This window comes from Nomascus leucogenys, chromosome 17 (genome assembly GCF_006542625.1).
Source record: "Nomascus leucogenys isolate Asia chromosome 17, Asia_NLE_v1, whole genome shotgun sequence".
Classification (NCBI taxonomy): domain Eukaryota; kingdom Metazoa; phylum Chordata; class Mammalia; order Primates; family Hylobatidae; genus Nomascus; species Nomascus leucogenys.
In genome coordinates this window covers 74,456,091-74,476,095 of record NC_044397.1, presented here as the reverse complement: position 1 = coordinate 74,476,095, position 20,005 = coordinate 74,456,091, and the positions used below count along the sequence as shown (strand labels likewise).

General features: G+C 51.2%; 1 protein-coding gene across 1 annotated transcript in view; it reads right to left on the bottom strand.

Annotated features, from left to right (window-relative positions):
- Positions 1-7,742, bottom strand: part of CRHR2 (corticotropin releasing hormone receptor 2) — a 48,181-nt gene extending 40,439 nt beyond the window's left edge. Inside the window, exon 1 of the mRNA XM_003270490.3 lies at positions 7,656-7,742. Within this exon, the coding sequence (XP_003270538.1) occupies positions 7,656-7,742 (87 nt within the window). The remainder of the gene's footprint in view (positions 1-7,655) is intronic.
- Between the last annotated feature and the right edge of the window lie 12,263 nt (positions 7,743-20,005).

Below are 20,005 nucleotides of genomic sequence, written 5' to 3'. Positions count from 1 at the left end.
TACTGTAGGTCAAGAGCCTGGCACGTAGAATGCACATGCTGAATGGTGACTCTTGGCAAGGACTTTGGGAGGGGGCTAGTTAGAGAGCTCTCCCAAGGCCCAGTTCAAGCTCTTCACACCCAGAAAAGCTTCCTGGAAACCCTGTGCCCCCCTTTCCCAGCTCTCCAGTCAATGTGGGATTCCGTTTGCCCTCAGCAGCTTTCCCTTGGACAATGGGACCCTGAAGGCACAGCCTCCACCTCCCCCACTGAGCTCATCCCTCAGCAGTGCTCAGTGAATGCTCATTGAGGAAACCGAAGGCCGTTCGGAGAACTGGGCATTGGAGCAGAATCTAAAAGGATGGAAGGACTTGGGCCATAAGTAGGGCAGTAAGAAGAGGAGAAAGTGACACAGGCAGGAGCTGAGAGAGCAAAGCCTCAGAGGCAGGTGAGCCCAGGGCCCACACAGGAAACCGCAGCATCTGGTATGGGGGTGCCAAGAGAAGGAGAGGGGAGACAGGCAGAAAGGGGAGGCTTCTTTCATGCGAAGTCAGCACTTACTCTATTGCTAGACTTGCCTCTAAATGCCCTACAGAAGACGGCGGATTTAATCCTCACAGCAGTCTCTGAGGTAGCTGCAAATAACCCCATTTCACAGATGAGACTGCTGAGGCCCAGGGAAGCAAAGTCACCCACCAAAGGTCCCACTTCAGGTAAGGGGCAGAGGCAGGATTCAAGCCCAGTTGGTAGGTTATGGCTTGGTCAGGTACCCATGGGAAGAGCTGATCCTGGGTGAGCAAGTGAAGACCTGTGGGTCACGGATGCTGAGAGGACCCCAGCCCCAGATGGGGTGGCTGTGGGGCTCAGGAGGCCGCTCAAGTGAGAAGCCCCTCTCTTGCCACAGATGAGCAGGGGCCTTGGAGGCAGAGACCTGGGTCACGGGAGGCAGACCCAGCCAGTGGGCAGGACCTTGCACAAGAGAGATGAGGAATTATAAATATTAGGTCTTAGCCCCCTGTTCCTGACACAGAGTCCCTAAAACCTTTGGAATTTCCTGGGTGACAGGAGTGTCATTTGTTCTAATGAGGTGACTCTTGGTGGGCTCCCAAATGGAGCTGGTTACCAGAGAAACCAAGCCATGGTTAGAAGGTTGGAGCTTTCAGCACCTTCCTACACCTTGGGGAAGGGAGAGGGGCTGGAGATTGGGTTAATATGCCTCTCTAATGGAGCCTCCATGAAACCCCTCAAAGGTGGGATTGGGGGCTTCCGGTTGGTGACCACCTGGTGGTGCTGGGAGGGTGGCATCCAGTGAGGGCACGGTGCTCTGCGCCCTCCCCACAGCTTGGCCTGTGTGCCTCTCCACCTGGCTGTTCAGCTGTATCCTTTGTGATAGACTTTAAAGTAAACCGGTAAATAGAAATGTTTCCTTGAATTTTGCAAAATGTTATAGCACATTATTGAACCCAAAGAGAGGGTCATGGGAACTCTCGATTTATGTAGCCTGTCTGTCGGGAAAATGAGAAGCCCTGTCTTGCGACTGGCATCTGAATTGGGGGCAGTCTTGTGGGACTGAGCCTTTACCTATGGGGGCTGATGCCAACTCCAGGAAGATAGCATCAGAATTGAATTGAATTGGAGGACACCCAGTTGGGGTCCCCAGAGAAGTGGAGAATTGCTTGGGGCAGAAAATCCATACTTTTGGTGTCAGAGTGTAGAGAAGAAATAGACTGTTTTCCTGTTTCCATTTTTCTCTCTTCTGAGGGGAACATCTTGGACATCTGTGCTGATTAGCTCTTGGCTGTTCTAGGGCAGACAGCTCCCCACCATCCACACCCCAGCCCATTAAACTGACTGTAGGCTGTGGGAGCCCAGGGTCCACATCTGTGTCCCCAGTCCCTAGTTCAGAGCCTGGCACATAGCAGGTGCTCAATAAATGTTTGTCGACTGACTGATTGCTTGGATGGATTAATGAAACCATGGCCCCCTCAGCCAGGTAGAGCTACAACCCCACCCCTAATTCTGGGAGCCCAGGCTCTGGGCTTTTCCTGCTTGTTATATTTCCTTCTCTCTGAACTTCGCTCGGAGCCTAGCCTGTGTGAGGGCCCAGGTCCTGGTTCCCGCCTCTCAGTGCCTGGCATGGAGACCCTCACCTTAGAAGAGGCAAAGGAGAGGCCCTGGCTGGGGAAGGATGCAGGAGTGAGAGCCAAGACTCCAGCTGCTCTTCTTCCACCTTGGGTCCTATCCAAACAGAACCTGTGCCCGGGGCCCAGACAGGCCTCAAATGTGTTGCCTCCCTGGAGCGTGGGGGTCTGGCCCAGTCTAGCGTTCCCTCCAGGGCCTGGCAACAAAGCTTCTGTCTAAATTTAGCCTGTGGTCTAAGCTGGGGAGATTTACAGGACCACTTGTCCTGGGCCCAGGCTGCCAGGGACCGGAGGGGAATGGGGTGAGCTCCCTCCCTGCTTCCTCCCTCTGCTTCCCAAGGTCAGAGAAGGACTTAGCTGGGAGGAGCAGGATTCCACTCCATGTTTGCTTTCATTCAGTGGATTTCATTGAGCCTGAGCTCAGGCCCTGCCCCTTAGGGAGCACAGAGTTACAGGAAGGAGCAAGAGGACAGGGAAGAGGAGAAGGAGGAGGCTTGGAGGGGAAGACTGGAAAAGAGGGGAAGAGGAGTGCAGAGAAGGAGGAAGAGGGAAGGGAGGAAAGGAGGAAGGAGGAGCAGAGAGGAGAGGGGATGATGAGGAGGAGAGAAGAAGGGGTCAGAAAAGGGAGAGGGGGAGAATGGGGAGGAGAGAAGGAAGGAAGGGGAGGAAGAGGAGTGTGGGGGAAGGAGGTGGAGGAGACTGGGAAGAGAAAGGGGAGGAGGTGGGGGAGGAAGGAAGGATGCAGGAATGGGGAGGAGGGGGAAGAGGGGAAGAAGGTGGACATGAGGAAGGAGGGAGAGGAGGAGGCAGTCAGGCCCTGCACAGGCATAGGGGGCAGTAATGGGAGCTGAGACTGGCCGAGGGGTGGGTGAGGGGTGGGGAGTCAGATGAGGGAAGTGGGTCGTTGTTTTCTGGCGTGTCCAGGCAGGCTCCTTGGAAGAGGAGACTTTAGATACTCAGTTCTAACTTGTAGAGTGTTGGATGTTGAGTGAGGACCCCCACGGCCCCCTGGGCAGCTCCCAGCGGCTTTCTTGTTCCTAAGTCTGTGCTCGGCCAAGTTCGTCTTCCTAGGAGGCACCACTCTTCCTTCCCAGTTCCCCTCCAGCTCCCCCGGGAGGCTTTAGGCCTCTCCTCATTCTGCTGTTCTCTCTTCTTTCTGAACGCCCATGAATCCCTCTCCCCTCAGCCCTGCTTGTCTCACCTGTGCCGAGCCCTGGGCCCTGAACTCTGACTGGAGTAGGAGGGGGAAGGGGAGGGGAGGGAGAGGTGACTTGGCCCAACATAGGGGCAGGAACTGGCCAGCAGGAGGTCCTGTAACAGGCCACTTGGCCTAAAGTTATCTCCTTAATTATCAACACATCTAATGTCCAGTTTGCATAAAAGTCACATCTCTTCTGATTTGTTTGCCCTCTGTCTGAATGTCCTAAAAATAACTCGACATTAAAATTAAGCTTTTGTTAAAGGAAAAGAATCAGGAGTCAGGCTGCGGGTTGGAATCCTGGCCCTGCCACGTACCAGCTGAGTGGCCCTGAGCACATGAGCTCACCTCACTTCCTCATCTGCAAAATGGGGATAGGATGGTTTTAACTCATGGGGTTGATGTGAAGCTAGAAGTAGGCGAGGTGTGTCAGTGCCCATGATAGGCCCTGTAGGGCTGCTGAGTAATATAAAATAAGCTTATTGAATAATCTGTCCCCCATGGGTTTGCAATGACTGAAAATTAGAATTTTGAGAAAGACAAACATTGCATGTTATCACTTATTTGTGGGATTTAAAATTCAAAACAATTGAACTCATGGAGTTAGAGAGTAGAAGAATGGATACCAGAGGCTGAGAAGGGTAGTAGGGGATGGGCTAATGGGTACCAAAAAAAAAAAATAGAATGAATAAGACGTAGTATTTCATAGTACAACAGGGTGCTGTAGTCAATAATTTAATTTACATTTAAAAATAACTAAAAGTATAATTGGATTGTCTGTAGCACAAAGGATAAATTCTTGAGGGGATAGATACCCCATTTTACACGATGTGATTTTTACACATTGCGTGCCTGTATCAAAATACCTCATGTACCCCATAAATATATACACCTACTATGTACCCACAAAAATTAAAAATAAAAATTAAGGCCAGGTGCGGTGGTTCACTCCTGTAATCCCAGCACTTTGGGAGGCCGAGGTGGGTGGATCACGAGGTCAGGAGATCGAGACCATCCTGGCCAACATGGTGAAACCCAATCTCTACTAAAAGTACAAAAAAATTTAGCTGGGTGTGGTGGCAGGTGCCTGTAATCCTAGCTACTCAGGAGGCTGAGGCAGGAGAATCGCTTGAACCCAGGAGGCGGAGGTTGCAGTGAGCCGAGATTGTGCCACTGCACTCCAGCCTGGGCAACAGAGCGAGACTCTGTCTCAAAAAAATAAAATAAAATAATTAAAATTAAAATGAAAAAAGTTAGAATTTTGGAAAAAGTGACTGTAGATAAACTGGCTGTAGATAAAATGGTTTAAATTAAATGAAATAGAATATGACAGCTAAGAGGATAAAGAGTAGTCCCATAATTCTTAAAGTGCTGCAAATTTGAGACTTAGGAGGAATACAAAATTAAGTAGGCATTGCCCTCAGACAGATTAAAAAAAAAATACTGAAACACCAACAAAATGGCAAAAACAGAGACTAAATTAGCTAGTGAGGCTAGAAAACGCTCAGAAGAGAGTTGAATTTTTGGGAAAAGTCATTAGCTGCTGGCAAATGGCCCTGGAGCCCCGGCTCTGCAGACCCTCAGTGTGTGTGTGTTAGGGGACACTGTGGACTCGGTCTTTGGTGTGAGCTGGACAGGTCAGGGAGGGTCCAGGAACTGCCAGGGACTTCTCTGTGTTCTATTCTCTTTGTCGAGCCTTCTTGGGGCAGATGGGCCCACCAGAAGCCAGGACCTGGGGCAAGAGGTCACAGAGGCACCATCCTGAGACCCTGGGGGGTGTCTCGCTGTCCAAAGCTCCAAGGAGCTGGACTTAGCAGGGGCCGAGAGGCTCCTGCGATCTTCATTGAGTGGGAGGCAAGTGGCATTGCTGAGCCTCTTTAAACTTGTTTCCTGTCTGTGAATAAGTGGCCCCACCTTCCTGGTGTTTGAGTAAGGCGCCTAACACCACTTAACAGCTGCTAGATTACCACCTGCCTCCAGAGCAGCTTCCTGAAGGCCTCCACGGGGAATAGGGAGCACCAGGGTCAAGGCTGGGTGGGTTCCTCTGGGCCCTCAGTGTGCCCTGGGCCAGGGCATCCTCTTCACTCAAAAGCACCAGCTGGAACCCTTACAATTGCAGATCAGACCAGGCCCCTCCCCTGCTCAGAGAACTCCCCATGTCCTCAGATCCCACCAGGACCCATACAGCTCTGCAGTCTCCTACATATGTCTTTTCAGGGTTGGGGCCCTGGGGCCTTACCCCCAACTTGCTCCCCTATCCCTTCCCTTGAACTACCCATCTCCAACCCTGCTATGCTGCCCACCTCCCACCAGGCTCCCCCACCGTGTCAAGGGCCCTCACACCTGCACATGCTTCTTCTGAGCCCATTTGCTGGAACTTGTAAATACAGACTCCTTTCTTTCCTGCCACACCCCCTTCTGGGCTATAAACTCCACAAGAACAGGAACCAGATTAGCGTTCAGACCCTGGATCCTCCCCATGGGCAGTCCTCCTTAAATACTGGATGAATAACTGAGAAGCCTCCAAGGCCGGACTCTCCTGGGCTGCCTTCCCTCCCCACTGCCTGCTCCGGGTCTCATGATCTCAGGACCCAGGAAAAAGTCCCATTGCCATGAAGTCCCCGTGAGTGGAAGGCTGGGCTTTGGCATCAGAAAGGCCGAGGTGTAAGTGCTCTCCAGCTGCTTGCATGCTGAGTGGCTGTGGGTAAGTAACTAGTCTCTATCCCAGTCCGGGATCCCCGGGAGAGCTAGGGGCAGGGCCTGGGATGACCTCAAGGGAAGCTGAGACCACAGTGTTGCCCTGAGAATCCTAGGGCACCTCTGGAGCAGCCAGCAGAAGCTTCCTCCGTCTAACCAGCTTAGGCGGCTGGCAGCATGGCCCCCAGAGGGACGGGCTGAGGGGCAACACTTGCTCCAACACTTGGATCTCCTGGAAGGCACCTGTCTGGAGAACAAGTGGGAGAGGGCAAGAGAGCTCAAAGCCCCGGATGTCTTGGGGGCAGAAGGGTGGATGCTGAACCCCCTGCACAACCTTCACCCATCCCAATTGCCAGTCTGCAATGTCACTCAAAGGACTCAGCAGGTCTGGGGGCCATCCGCCTATCGGACACTGACCACAGCTCAGCATACTACCTGCCTCCCACCTCTCTTCTCCACCTGGCCAGGCCCCCAGGAAGGCAGGGACCCTCATGTCCTCATGCTGAATCTGTGGCACCTGGCACAAAAGCATGGCTGGCATTCACTGCGTGCTCACACCACACCAAGCACGATGCTGCGTGCTTTACTTGTATTACCTCAATGTTCCTCAAAACAAGCCTGTTCAGTAAGCACCGTTGTCATCCTCATTTTACTGATGAGGAAACTGAGGATTTGAGTAACCTGTCCAAGGTCACACATTAAGCAGCAAAGCAGGGATTTGGATTGGTTTTGTTGGCAAATATCTGTTGAATTACTATTGAATGTATTATCCTCCTTATACATATAGGGACGCTAAGCCCCAGAAAATGGTCCCCAAGGCTGGTCTGTGGCAGAATCAGGACAGTGACAGACCTCTTAGCTTCCACTCTGGCACCACTTCTCAGATTGTGAGGCCTAGGACAGGTCACCCTCCCACTCTGAGCCTCAGTTTCCCAATCTGTAAAATGGGGAGAAGGCTGGAGGTGGACCACTCCCACCAGCCTCTCCCCCACTTCTTCAGCTCTCCTTTGATGGTCGCTCTGTGTCCCTTCACCCCACCTTCCATCGGCGGCCCCTGACTCTGGACAAAGGCACGGGGTATGGCTGGATGAAGCTCAGAGTCTCGAGAAACCCTTGGAGAGGCTGGTTCTCCCAGAGCCCACTCTGTCCCCATCGCTCACGTGGTACTGGGGGCTGCCTGATTCCAGGCACTAGGAGGAAGGATGGAGACAAGGCAGCAGGGGCAGGAGGCGGCTCTCTGCGTGTCCCTGGGGGTAAGGGTCAGAACTAGGGGTGGGCTGGGGAAAGAAGTCAAGGATCCTGCAGGAGAGATGGAGGGGGGATCATGGGGGTGGGGAGAGAATGGATAGGAGACAGGGAACCTTGGAACCTGAGGTAGTCAAGTTCTGGATGCTAGATGTCACCCCAGAACCCTCTGCTTATTCACAGGGGTCTCCCAGTCTCATCCTGGCAGGCCTCACAGTTTCATCTTCCCTCCCCTTGCCCCCTCACCCAGACACGGAATCTCCAGTTCATCATCAGACACAGGGATCCCCAATCCAGCCCAGCCACCAGGCCCTGAGACCCCGCCCCCAGCCATGAGAGCTGGGAGCTCCGCACTCCTGGCGCCCCACCTCGTGGACTCCCCCTCCCTGCACTTACTTGGAGCAGCAGTGAGAGGACGCAGAGCAGGCAGAGGAGGAGGTGTGGGATGTAGAGGAGGCCTGGGGGCCCTGAGGGACCCCTCATGCCAGTAGTGGCTGGGGGTTAGGGACTGGAGTGTGCTTCCCAGCACAGTGGCCACACCCTGGCCAGTCCCACCCCACCCAGCCCTGGAGGGGAGGCCAAGGTAAGGCCCTGGGCACGAGGAGGTATTCTCCACCCACTTCTTCCACAGGGCAGCGGTGACCCCGCCCCACAGCCTCCAGGTTATTTATAGCTGGTCCCGGACAGGGACAGCTGCTGCTACCCAGCTAGCCAAGGGACTATGTTCTCTCTCCAGCCTGCAGAGAAGGGGTTAATACTTTCTATCTGCTGCCAGCATTGCCTGGGGCTGTAGCTCCCCAGGTGGGAGAGAGGAATTGAGAAAGGGAGGAGGGGGCCTAGGCTGTGGTCCCTGCTTGAGCACAAGGTTGGGCTGCCCTGGGTCTCAGCTGAGCCAGCACTGCCTAACACCTATCTGGGGAGCTTTTAACAGGTGCTAATGCCTACTGGGATGACTGAGATGGGAGTGTGGATGCTGGGGTAAATAGTAGTACTGTATGGATGCACATCTGCCGATTCTGTTACTGTACTGTGGGTAGGTGAGAGAATGTTCTCATTCTTGGAAAATACACATTTAGGATTAAAGGGGCACCATGTTTCTAACATACTTTCAAATGGTTCAGAAATACACTCACATAGATAGATATATAGATAGAACAAGAGAGCAGATGGGGCAAAATGTAAATTGTTGGTAAATCTGGTAAAGGGGTATATGGATATGCTTTGGGTCATTCTTCCAACTTTTCTGTACATTTGAAATTCTATCAAAATAAAATGCTTTAAAAAAAAACAAACCCAACGAACAGCAAATACAGCCATGGCAGGGCTCACCCAGAGATTCCAATGACGTAGCTTGGGATAGGGCCCAGGTGTCTGTATGTTTCAGGAAATGGCTAGGGATCCTGATGTCAGGTGGCTGAACAGTGCTGTTCTTGAGGGGACAGGTTTAACTTGGGGCTGGGTCAGGGCTCATGAGGGGAGGTCTGTTCTTCCGGAGCCTCAGAAGCCTCCTTAGGAGCTGTTCCTGACAGGTGGGCCTGGTGCAGGGGGTTTAAAAGCTTAAGCCAAAGTTGCACATTGCTCGTTGTTAGGATCTGAGGGGAAAGCATGTGAGGAATGTGATTAGTGGGGCACCAAGCTTTCTCCTGGAGATGCAGGCAGGGTGGAGAGAGACCTTGGAAAACTCAGTCGCAATTTAAGTAACTCAGACACTCTGTGCTCCTTCTAGTCTCCCCATCTAAGACATGGGACACTTTTCTGTCCTTGAGTGCCTCCTCCCTACCCTCAGCCTCTTCCTCCAGGCAGCCTTCCTGGCTGTTCCAGCTCCCACCTCCCTCTCCTGTGAAATCTCGCAGGTCTGAGTCTGAAGCCCTGCCTCACTGGTGTGGACTGTTCTCCAAGCTCTGCGAGGATAAGGATGAATGTGGATGTGCCCCAATCTTCCTCTCCTTGTTTTTTCTTCCCCCTTCCCTCCTCTTTTGTGCAGAGCTTAGTCTCAGTGGTACAGGGAAATCTTTACAGGAAAAGTGGAGGAAGAATTGACCAGATTCCTCATTTATTTGAAGGTGGCAGAGTGAAAACCCTATCCCAAGTCCTGGGGCAGGATTTGGCTTTCCCAGACCCAGCCAGATGGGCTTGGTCAGAGAGGGCTCCTTGCAGAAGGTGGATACCTCCTACAAAACATCATAAGCTGGGCAGGACTTTGAGGGCTTTGCAGACTCTAAAAGATGGCTGGGACAGTTCCCTTCAGCAGCCTTCAGCTGGAGGTCTCCAGGGGCCAGCCTAATAGCAAGCACCGAGAGCAGAGGCCAGCCTCAGAGTGTGCAGGGACATGGGAAGGAGAGGCATGGGGAACCCATGATACCTGGCATCCATAACTGATGGGAGGTGGGACATGGCACAGGTGCTGGGCCAGCTCAGGGGAGTGAGAGGGCACTTCCTGGGAAGGTACTGCAGGAGCACCTTGAAGGGTTTAAACAGATGGAGGAAGGGGAGACCCTTACTGCAAATGGGGAAGTCTCCTGAGCAGAAGCAGGGAGCAAGGTCTCATGCAGCTGGGAGCCTGGCTGGGTGGGGCAAGCTGGAGGGAAGCCAGATTCTCTGCAGCTTTAGGAGGGTCCGGGTAACAGTAGGCACTGTGGTGCTTAGCCCAGGTTCCTCTCTGGGTGGGGTGTTCTGGGTGCCTGTCTTATCTTGGGCTGCTGTAGTAGAGTACCATACCCTGGGTGGCCTTAACAACAGACATTGATTTCTCTCTATTCTGGAGGCGGTGACATCCAAGATCAGGGTGCCAGCATGGTCAGGTTCTGATGAGGGCCCTCTCTTGGGTTTGCAGGTGGCTGCCTTCTTGCTGTTTCCTCACATGCAGAGACATTGGACTCTTGTCTCTTCCTCTTCTTCTAAAGGTACTAATTCCATCATGGGGGTTCGTCCCTCATGACCTCACCTAACCCTAAACCCTAATTACCTCCCAAATAGCATCACATTAGGGGTTAAGGCTTCAACTCAAGAATCTGGGGGGCACACGCATTCAATCCATGGCAGTGCCATTCCCCTGGCTTTCCTTGTGCTTCTAAATAGGTCCCCTTTCACAACGTAGAACTTTCTTAGAACTCTCCTGGGGCAATGAGAACCACTTTTTGCACAAAGTATCCAGGAACTTATATCCTCCCAACCCCCTAAGGGCATCCTTAGCATTGACTGATTGTTGTTCCTTTGCCTGGAGGTGGAAGGAACTCTGAAGTGTAATGGACATTCTAGAACTCCTTGTGGAACCAGGCAGAGGCTGGGACTCTGCCTGGGATCTTTTCCATTCTCTGTCCTGCCTTGCCTCATCTCTTACTTTCTTTACGCATCCCTGCACAGGAATCCTCACCTTTGGGGAACCCCATGTAAGGGAGCCTAAATGGTCAAAGAAGTCTGGACTTGATCCCTCTAAATGGAAGGTGTTAACAACAAGCAACAACAATAAAAAAAAACAAAAAACTTGAACTTCCGGGTTTTCCTCTAGACAGTCTTTCACTTTCTGAGGCTGCTGGTGGTAGAAGAAACCCTGCCTAGCAACGTGATCTGAGCAGATTAATAACAACATTGTCATTTATAAGCTTTGTGTTACTAAGGGTAGATTCAGGGTGGAGAGGAGGCTTTATGTTTTTGAAAATGCCTTCATGGGCCTCTTTGGTGATGAAAGACAAACTCAGCGTGATCTAAAAGAGAAGTGTGTGGAAAGAGACGTAACTAGCTTTGTAAAGCAAAGCTATTGAAATGACTAGATTGAGCATGGCATTCCAAGATGGAGAAGGTGTAGAAGGGGTAGGAGCTGGGCTCTAGAAAGGAGGAGGAAAAAGAAGAGGAGACACGGACTGGGGGCCCAGGCCAGGTCCAAGCATGGATGAACTGGGAGCTTCCCTATGGTGGTGAATTGTCAATGAATGTTATGCCTCATCTTCAGAAAAGTCTACAATACACAACAGCCTGTGCCAGCAGTGAAGGAGGAGGTGCTGGGGCATGTTGGATACAGGGTTAGGAGAGGTGAGAGGTTGCAGGAAGCGGGAGCTGAACTGGACATTTCTTTGTTTTGTCCCAAGATGGGACTGTCCTTCTGAGAAATGCTCCATCCTCTACTCCAACGCTGCTCAGCCTTTTTTTTCCCATTATTATTTACAAGGAGGCTTTTTAGATATTTATTTTCCTGATTGCCCTCCCTTCTACCATGAAATTTTAATACCACAGACATACTGTATGTGTGTCATGTACTTGCCTCTTTGGAGGGCCACAGACCATTCTCATATCAGATGGTTCTGCCTCCTAAGAACTGATTTTGTTCCCTTAGGAGCAAAGAACAGGCATGCTCTTCTCCAGCCATGTGATCTGGCTAGCAGCCAGCCACTGTGGATTGGCCAGATGCTATTGACCAAGCTGGACAATGAGAGTGTCTCACCCCGCTGACCATGGTTGGTTGGTGCAGGAATGGACAGCTCATCTGAAATTACCCAGTCATAGCCCTCCTCTGGGATTTATATTTTTATTTTTTGAGACAGGGTCTTATGCTGTCACCTAGGCTGGAGTACAGTGGCATGATCATGGCTCACTATAGCTACCTTCCAGGGTCAAGTGATCTTCACACCTCAGCCTCCTGAGTAGCTGGAACTGCAGGCATAGGCCACCATGCTCAGCTAATTTTTAAAACTTTTTTGTAGACACAGAGTCTCACTATGTTACCTAGGCTGGTCTCGAACTCCTGGGCTCCAGCGATCCTCCCATCTTGGCCTCCCAAAGTGCTGGGATTACAGGTATAAGCCACCTTGCTCAGCTGGAATTTTTAAACTTTGCTCCAAAGAGAGAGCCTATTCCTTTCTCGTGAAGAACCAGAGATGCCAAGTGTAGCAGGTTCATCGAGAGCCAAGCCAAGAGCATGGGCAGAGAAGAGAGGAGGAGAGAAGGGCCCGGTAGCCTTTAAGGCTTCAATTCCAGTTGGACCTGAGGCCAGCCTTGCCCCTGCCTCCAGTAAGGGAGCTTTCTAATATACCTTGCTTTATGTTTAAAGTTTGTTTCTGTTGCTCACTACCCCTGGAATTCTGACCAACACAGAAGTGTTCAGGAATTGAACAGGAGTAGACTTTAGAGTAAAAAGTGACCAGGAAAATGTAAGGCACCCCACCCACTTGCCTGGGAGCCAGCACTGTTGCAGGGAGCCTAGACCTTCTGTAAATCTAATAGGATGGGGTGGCTGGGTCATTTTATGTGGTTGTGAAAGGAAACGGTGACTTTCAAAGGCTGGAGGACTTAGGGACACATGTGTCCCTGAGCAGGGGAGGGGCAGGGGAGGGTCAGCATTCTAGAAGGTTTGCTCAGGCAGCAGGGTAGTCTTGGGTTGGAGGTGGCAAGCCTGGAGTTAAGAAGTCAGTGTGGGCAAATGCAGCAGCCCAGGCAGGAAGGGATGAGCTGGTCCTTGCAGTCCAAGGAGGAGTCTAAGGAAAGGCAGCACCTGTCGAGAAAGGGACCTCTGCCCTGCCTTTGGGGCCACCACAGGGACCCCATCTCTGCCTGTGACTAAGACTGCTCAGACCCAGTGCCATAGGAGATGAGGTGCCTTGGGTCCCGCAGAGGGAGCTCCCGGCTCCACCCTGACCTTGTGGCCAGGTGACATTCCCCAGGTTTCTAATGCTGTCTCCTTACTTTAGCTGCGGTCACACCAATTTAGCCTCAGGCTGCAGACTCTGCTCTTGCCATGCAATTTCAGAACACAATTTTCAGCATTGTTGAAAGAACAGACATTGATTTGGGCCAGTTTTAATTTTCATTTTTACCCCATGGGTTCCATGGGATGTTACTTTGATTCCACTCTCTTTTTTGCCTCCCAAATCCTGGTTCAGGAAGGCCAGGGCAGAGCAGGAGTGACGATGCAGTTCTGTTGTCACTGGTCTCTAAAGAAAAACAGGTCACGTTTGATTAATAGAGATTAAGTCAGCTCTGTTGGAGCTTCTACCTGCTCATGAACGAGCCCTGAACTTTGTGCCTGAGAACAGCTGTGGAGCCCATGTTTTCCGGAATAGTCCAGGCTCCGGTGCCCAGTGGCATCAGGCCTGGCTCTGTTTGTCCTGTCTGTGGTTTCACAGCTGTGCCCTGTCCCGCGTGCAGGCTCCTCCCAGGAGCAGGCGCCACGGGCTGTCCTGGGCAGAAACCCATGGAGGGGATCCCAGGTGGCGCAGGGAGGCTGAGGCTGCCCTGGAGGGCTTGGCCTGTGCCGGGGTCTGGGCTCCACCCCACGGGGCCTGTCCCTGCCCTTGCTCCTGCTCCAGCGTCTTTTGTGGCCCACGAGATGCCTAACTTGCTCCCTCCACTCTTTCCCCCTCGGTTCTCCTGCCTGTAAAACAAAGTAATACCTGTCATGGGTGGCCATTGTGAGGACCAGGTGAGGACCCGTGTGGACAAACTCTGCCTAGAAATGTGAGAGGTTGCCGTTATTGTTATTTTGTTTCAAAGTCAACGAACACTGAAGGCCTACTATGTGCAAGACCCTGTGCAAGGCCTGACCGTGGGTGCTTAGAACAAAGTAGGTTATTAGATGTCAAGTGAACGAATGGACAGGGAGGACCCCGGGAGCCTCAGGGCAAGCGGCGTGGAGTGGTCAAGGGCAGGGTCACACAGTGGGCAGGCTCTGGATGCCATTACCTATGCCTGCCTTTCCTGGACCCCTACAAGAACACTGGGCCGGGAGGCAGGAGACAGTGTTTGGTTTGAACTTAACACAATTTTATTTATTGAGCAACTATTAAGTGCAGGAGACAGGGAGAGAAGACACAGTGGTTGCCCCAGCTTGTTGGGGGAGACAAGTAAACAGGCAAGGCCTATGGGGGGAGGAGTAAGCATCACCGACCCATGCACCCCGCCAGTGGGGCCAGGGAAGGCGGCTTAAGGAATGAGGGGACCTCAGCTGAGTGAGGCTGGAGGTGTCGACAGCAAATGAGCAAGAACAAGGCAGGCCCACAGACCAGCAGGTGGTTTGTATGGGTGGCATCTGTCATAGATGGGTGCCTGAGGGGATGTTTTAGCTAGTTTGGGCTGTGGAACAATATCATAGACTCAGCGGCTTATAAACAACAGGACTTTCTTTCTCACAGTTCTGGAGGCTGGCAAGTGCAAGATCAAGGTGCTGGCAGGTGGTGTCTGGTGTGGAACTACTTCCTGGCCTCCAGATGGCCATCTTCTCCTCATAGCCTCACAGGGCAGAGACAGAGCAAGCTCTCCCATCCCTTTATATAAGGACAAGAATGCCATCATAAAGGGTCTGCCCTCCTGACTAGTCACCTCTCAGAGGCCACATTTCCTAAGACCATCACAATGGGGGTTAGGATTTCAGCATTTGGCTTTGGGGTACGGGAGTGGGATATAAACATTCAGTCCATTACAGGGGGACTACTAGGGTGAGGCAGGGCCGTGGGCAGAGCTCAGGCCTGGGACATGTGGGCTGGGTAAGGCAGCCTTTGGAGGTTTCCACTATGGGAGTGACAAGGGCTGGAACGTGGGAAAAATAGGGTGGAGGATGGCTTGGCTGGGACACACCCAGAGGCAGGGAGATCAGGCGGGGGACTCTGCAGGGAAGTGGTGGTGGCCTGAGTCCTGGTCCAGATGCTGCTACCCAGAGAACACTGGAGCCAGAAGGGACCTTGACAGTCACTCAATTCATGCTTCCATCTCACAGGTGGAGAAACCAAGGCCCCATGAGGCCTGGGACCTGGCATTTTAAGGAAGGCCATCCCCAGGAAGGCTTCTTCCCCAGCCACTTAGCTGGCCCTCTCCCCAACCTCTTTCTGCCTGCTCAGTGAGACAAAGCAATGACACATGTCTCTTCCTCTTGTTCTGGGCCACGCTGCCTCTACTGCAGGATGACGTTGTGGGGCCTTGAGCTTGGGGCTCCCCAGAGGGCAAGAGCCTGAGACAGCAGGTCAATAAAAGGTGAGTGGTCCACGGGATTGGCAGATCCTGGACTCAGCCCTTCACTGGGCAAATGTCAGGCCCAGTGGCTGGGCAGCTTGGGGGCATTTCCACCTGAATGCGGGGACAAGGCCACCGGCCAGTGGCATCAGACTGGCAAGGAGGGGAGGTGGCCTTTTGTAATGGAGTCACCTGTGTCCAGAACAGCTGTCCTTCCCTTGGGCCATGGGAGGACAAAGGAGTAAGCCAGAGGAAACCAGAGCCGAATGCCACATTGACTTCAGAGTGCTCTCCTGGTGGCAGGCGGGGCTGGGTGGGGTAGTGTGAGAATGAAGCCAGCGGCCTGCAAGGTTTGTCCTCTGCCTAGTTCACTTGGCCTGGAGCCTGAACTGGGAGGGGGATTCCAGTCCGGCTGTATGACTTACTGGCTGTGAGCCCTTGGAGAAAAGGGATTCATTGTCTGGACCTCAAGTTTCTCATCTGTGAAATGGAATCGTCTCCATGGCTGAGCTGCCTTACATTGCCCCTGGGTCATGTTTATGTTCTTAGGGGTCCAGCCTCCCTGCCAGGGGTTCCCTGGTCTCTGCTTGGTTACTCCCTGGGCTGGGGCTGATGGCCTCTCCGGCAGACACTCTGATCATCATCGTAGCCTGCCGGTGAGTGGCCTGAGCTAGCCTGTCAGTAGAGAAGGGTGGGATCCACTTCCTTCCACTCTGATCTCTTCTCCACAGCCCTCAGTTATTCCTGGAATTAGACAGAGCCCTGAAAAAATGCGAAGTAGGGGACGTGGAAGTATGACAGCTGCAACTAGCACCTCCTGGCTCACCCCTCCCACCTTCCCAAGATACACCGAATTTATCAATAATGCTGAAGGCTAGAAATAAGCCAGAAGCAAGGGGAGATGTTTAACTAATTGAAGCCCAAAGAAAGAAGGGAAACAGAACAACACTGAAGCCACTGTTTGCCCTGCCTTCCATCTGGGGAAAGGAGGAAAGCCGTGTTCCTACTGTGTGAGGAACTGCATTCTCTTTGGCCTCCCTCATCCATATCTCTTACCATGTGGTGACAGCTGTCCTTTGAGATTTAACTCAAGTTGCTGTGAGCACGCTATCCTGCCTCCCTGAGGGGGTTCAGTGACCTCCATGGGCATGTATGTGTTCCAGGGAGCTCATGTTCTCATGGCCCCCTCCAGTCAGAGTCCCAGCTTCTTTTTTTTTTTGAGACAGGGTCTCTTGCTCTTGTGCCCAGGCTGAAGTGCAGTGGCACAATCATAGATCACTGCAGCCTCCACTTCCCAGGATCAAGCAATTCTCCCACCTCAGCCTCCCAAGTAGCTGGGACCAAACATGCCCAGGTTTTTTTTTTTTTTTTTTGTAGATAAGGTGTCTCACTATGTTGCCCAGGCTGGTCTCGAACTCCTGGACTCTGATTTCTTCTGTGGGCCCAGCTCTGTGCCAGCTCTGATCAGGAAATATGGGAAGAGGAGACCCAGGCCCATCCATGAAGATGAGATGGGGGAAGGAAGAGAAGCAGAGGAAAAATCCAGCCTCATTCTTGGGAGGCTGACGTACCCACAGTCAGGGAACAGCCTAGGCTGGGTGTGAGCTGGAGGCTGTGAGATTGTGTAGGAGGGATGGGAGGTCACGGGGGCTGGAACCCGCGGCACAGGATCCCAGGGGAATCACAGGATGGAAACGACTGGGTGGTGGAGAAAAGGGAAAGAAACTCATTCCCATTGCTTTACGCTCTGGGAAGGCCATCACAATGCTATTCTTAGAAGGAAGCATATTTAATGGGAAAGTTAAATCCCACACCCATCTAAACCCTTGACTTCTGCATTTCCAAATACAGGGCTTGGTGAGTTACCTGAAACTGTATTAATAACAGCTAATGCGTAAGTAGCCTTGGTCCCTGGTAGGCATAATTCTAATTCTTTCGGTTGTACCCTATAAATGTATATTCCCTATATAAAACCATATTGTCATCTGTGTTTTAGGGATGAAGAAACTGAAGCACAGAGAGCTGAGGTCATGGGCCCAAGGTCACAGCACTAATAATAAGCAGCGGATCTAGGAGTTGACCCAGCAGTCTGGGTCAGGAGTCCACGTTCTTAACTACCGTGCTATGGTGCCCTTCTGTGTGAAGGGCCACCCAACACCTGTAGGTCCTTAGAAATACCTCTTTTGTTTTCCCAGGGCTTGCTATGAAATGAGAGTATCACTCTCCCATCCCCCGCCCCTAGTCCTCCTGCTGAATTTCAGAGCCCATCTAGCCATCAACTACCCACCCCTCTGCTGCTCTTACCAGGAGGCTGTTTGTGAAGGCAAAATTGGAATTTTTGAGTACAATTTTCTTTCTCTTTCTCTTTCTTTAAGAAATACAGTTCTCTCAAACTGAGCACCAGAGCTATTGATTCAGCAATAATAGAAAGTATTTGTGTGGAGAACCACGCCTCCTTGAACAATCTGTTAATGTTCTCGTTGGCAGGTATATAGAATATTGACAAAGGAAATTCAGGTTGTCCTGAATTTCCCCCAGCTTCTCAAGAAGAAGGAGAAATTAGTTTTTGAACATGGCGTAAATACCATCACAGGTGTCCCCAAATATTGATTCTTTGCAGTGTCTTTTATTATATGCACACAGTAGGAGCTCAGTAGGAATTGACTAAAGCCAGATTGCCTGGTGAGAATTCTGTCTGCTGCGCTCTAGCTGTGTGACCTTGGGCGAGTGACTTCCATTCTCTGGGTCACAATTCCCTTTGTAAAGTGGAGCTGATAATAATTTCATGGTACCTACCTCTTTGGATCATGGGGAACTACGTGTATGAATCTAGGCCCAGTGGTTAAATCAGCACCTGGCCCATCGTACACCCTCAGTCAAGACTAGCTGCTGCTGTGACAGGCTTCAAGTGGAAAAGTGAGTGCAAAATATGGCTTGGATGGAAGAGGTCACCCTGGCCACCTTGCTCCTGATTATTGGCACCAGAAGTGACTTTGATCTTTTACAGATATTTGCACTGTTGATGAAAATCCAGCAAGAGTTGGCAAATTAATATTGTATACAAAAATAGAGAATTTTGCAAGTAACTTTGGATAACATCTAACTTGATTTCTCTCATTTTAGATGTGCAAAATGAGGCCCAGAGAGGGGAAGGGCTTGCTCAGGCTTCTACAGTTGGTCCCTGTCAGAGCTGGGACTTAAGTCCCTCCAGGGAAGAGGCTACGCTGCTTCTCCAGGTTCATTTCTTTATCCATGGCTGTGACCAAATAAAAGATTCGAAGGTCAGAGAATCAACATACTGCCTTTGGGAAAAGAAATCACAGCTCAGGTTGGCATGTTTGGTGCTGAGGTACCAGCATACACTGCTAGGGAGGGACGGCAGCCATCAGTTTAACAACCAGGCCTCTAAGCCATGTGACTAGTTAACCAGGGAATTCTTTTTTTTTTAATTATTATTTTTTGAGATGGAATTTCACTCTTATTGGCCAGGCTGGAGTGCAATGGTGCAATCTCGGCTCATGGCAACCTCTGCCTCCCGGGTTCAAGCGATTTTCCTGCCTTGGTCTCCTGAGTGGGACTACAGGCATGTGCCACCACGCCTGGCTAATTTTGTATTTGTAGTAGAGACGGGGTTTCCTCATGTTAGTCAGGCTGGTCTCGAACTCCTGACCTCTGGTGATCCGCCCACCTCGACCTCCCAAAGTACTGGGATTACAGGCGTGAGCCACTGCACCCAGCCAACCAGGGGATTCTTTCTGAGAAGTTCTCACCATGATTTGCATCCTGGTCATTGATGACTGAGCCCATCGGTCAGTTCTAATCATTAGAACCATGATGATGACATTGCAGGAGCCAGAGATGCTTTTCTACCCAGTTCTCAGGGAGGGTGAGTGACACCCTGAGAAATATTATTTGTATCTTAGCTACTTAGTGGTAGATTTAAAACCAGAACCCAGAACTGCTAACTTCCCAACTAGGAATCTAACTGCAACAAAAGAGTACCTCTTTAAGCAAGTCTTCTCACAGTGATTTTCTGCATTGCAGTGTTTTTAGTTTTTATTTTTTGAGACAGAATCTTGCTCGTCACTCAGGCTGGAGTGCAGTGATGTGATCTTGGCTCACTGCAACCTCCGCCTCACAGGTTCAAGCGATTCTCATGCTTCAGGCACCCAAATAGCTGGGACTAGAGGCATGAACCACCATGCCTGACTAATTTTTATAATTTTAGTGGAGATGGGGTTTTACCATGTTGGTCAGGCTGGTCTTGAACTCCTGGCCTCAAGTGATCCACCTACCTCGGCCTCCCAAAGTGCTGGGATTACAGGCGTGAGCTACTGTGCCTGGCCAGTGTTTTTTAAAAATATTTCAGAAAATCCCCCAAATCTGGCCCTTATAAAGACAAACCCCATAGACGCAGGGAAGAGGATTTGATGCCCATCTAGATTTGAGGCTGTAGATATATATAGAGAGGCAAGAGATTACTCCCCTGGAGAAAGCTAGGTTAAGCTGTTGGTCATCTTTGACTTGTGACCGGCTCTGAGATTACAGAAGGTCTAACCTAGGACTACTCAAAAGAGGGTGCTCCTAGATGCTGCCATTGTGAAATTTTGGCCACTAGCCTTCAAGAAGTACAGAAATTGAGAGTGTTTAGAAACTTTTATGGCAAGTGATAGAGTAGTTTTGTGCTTGCTGAATCTAATAAGAACAATGTGAACATACATTTTGTAGATCTTTATGGTTTGTTTCATTTTTTTCTGAAGATCTGTTTTTGTTGTATTTCTCAGAACTATTCATCCACCATTGATTGACAA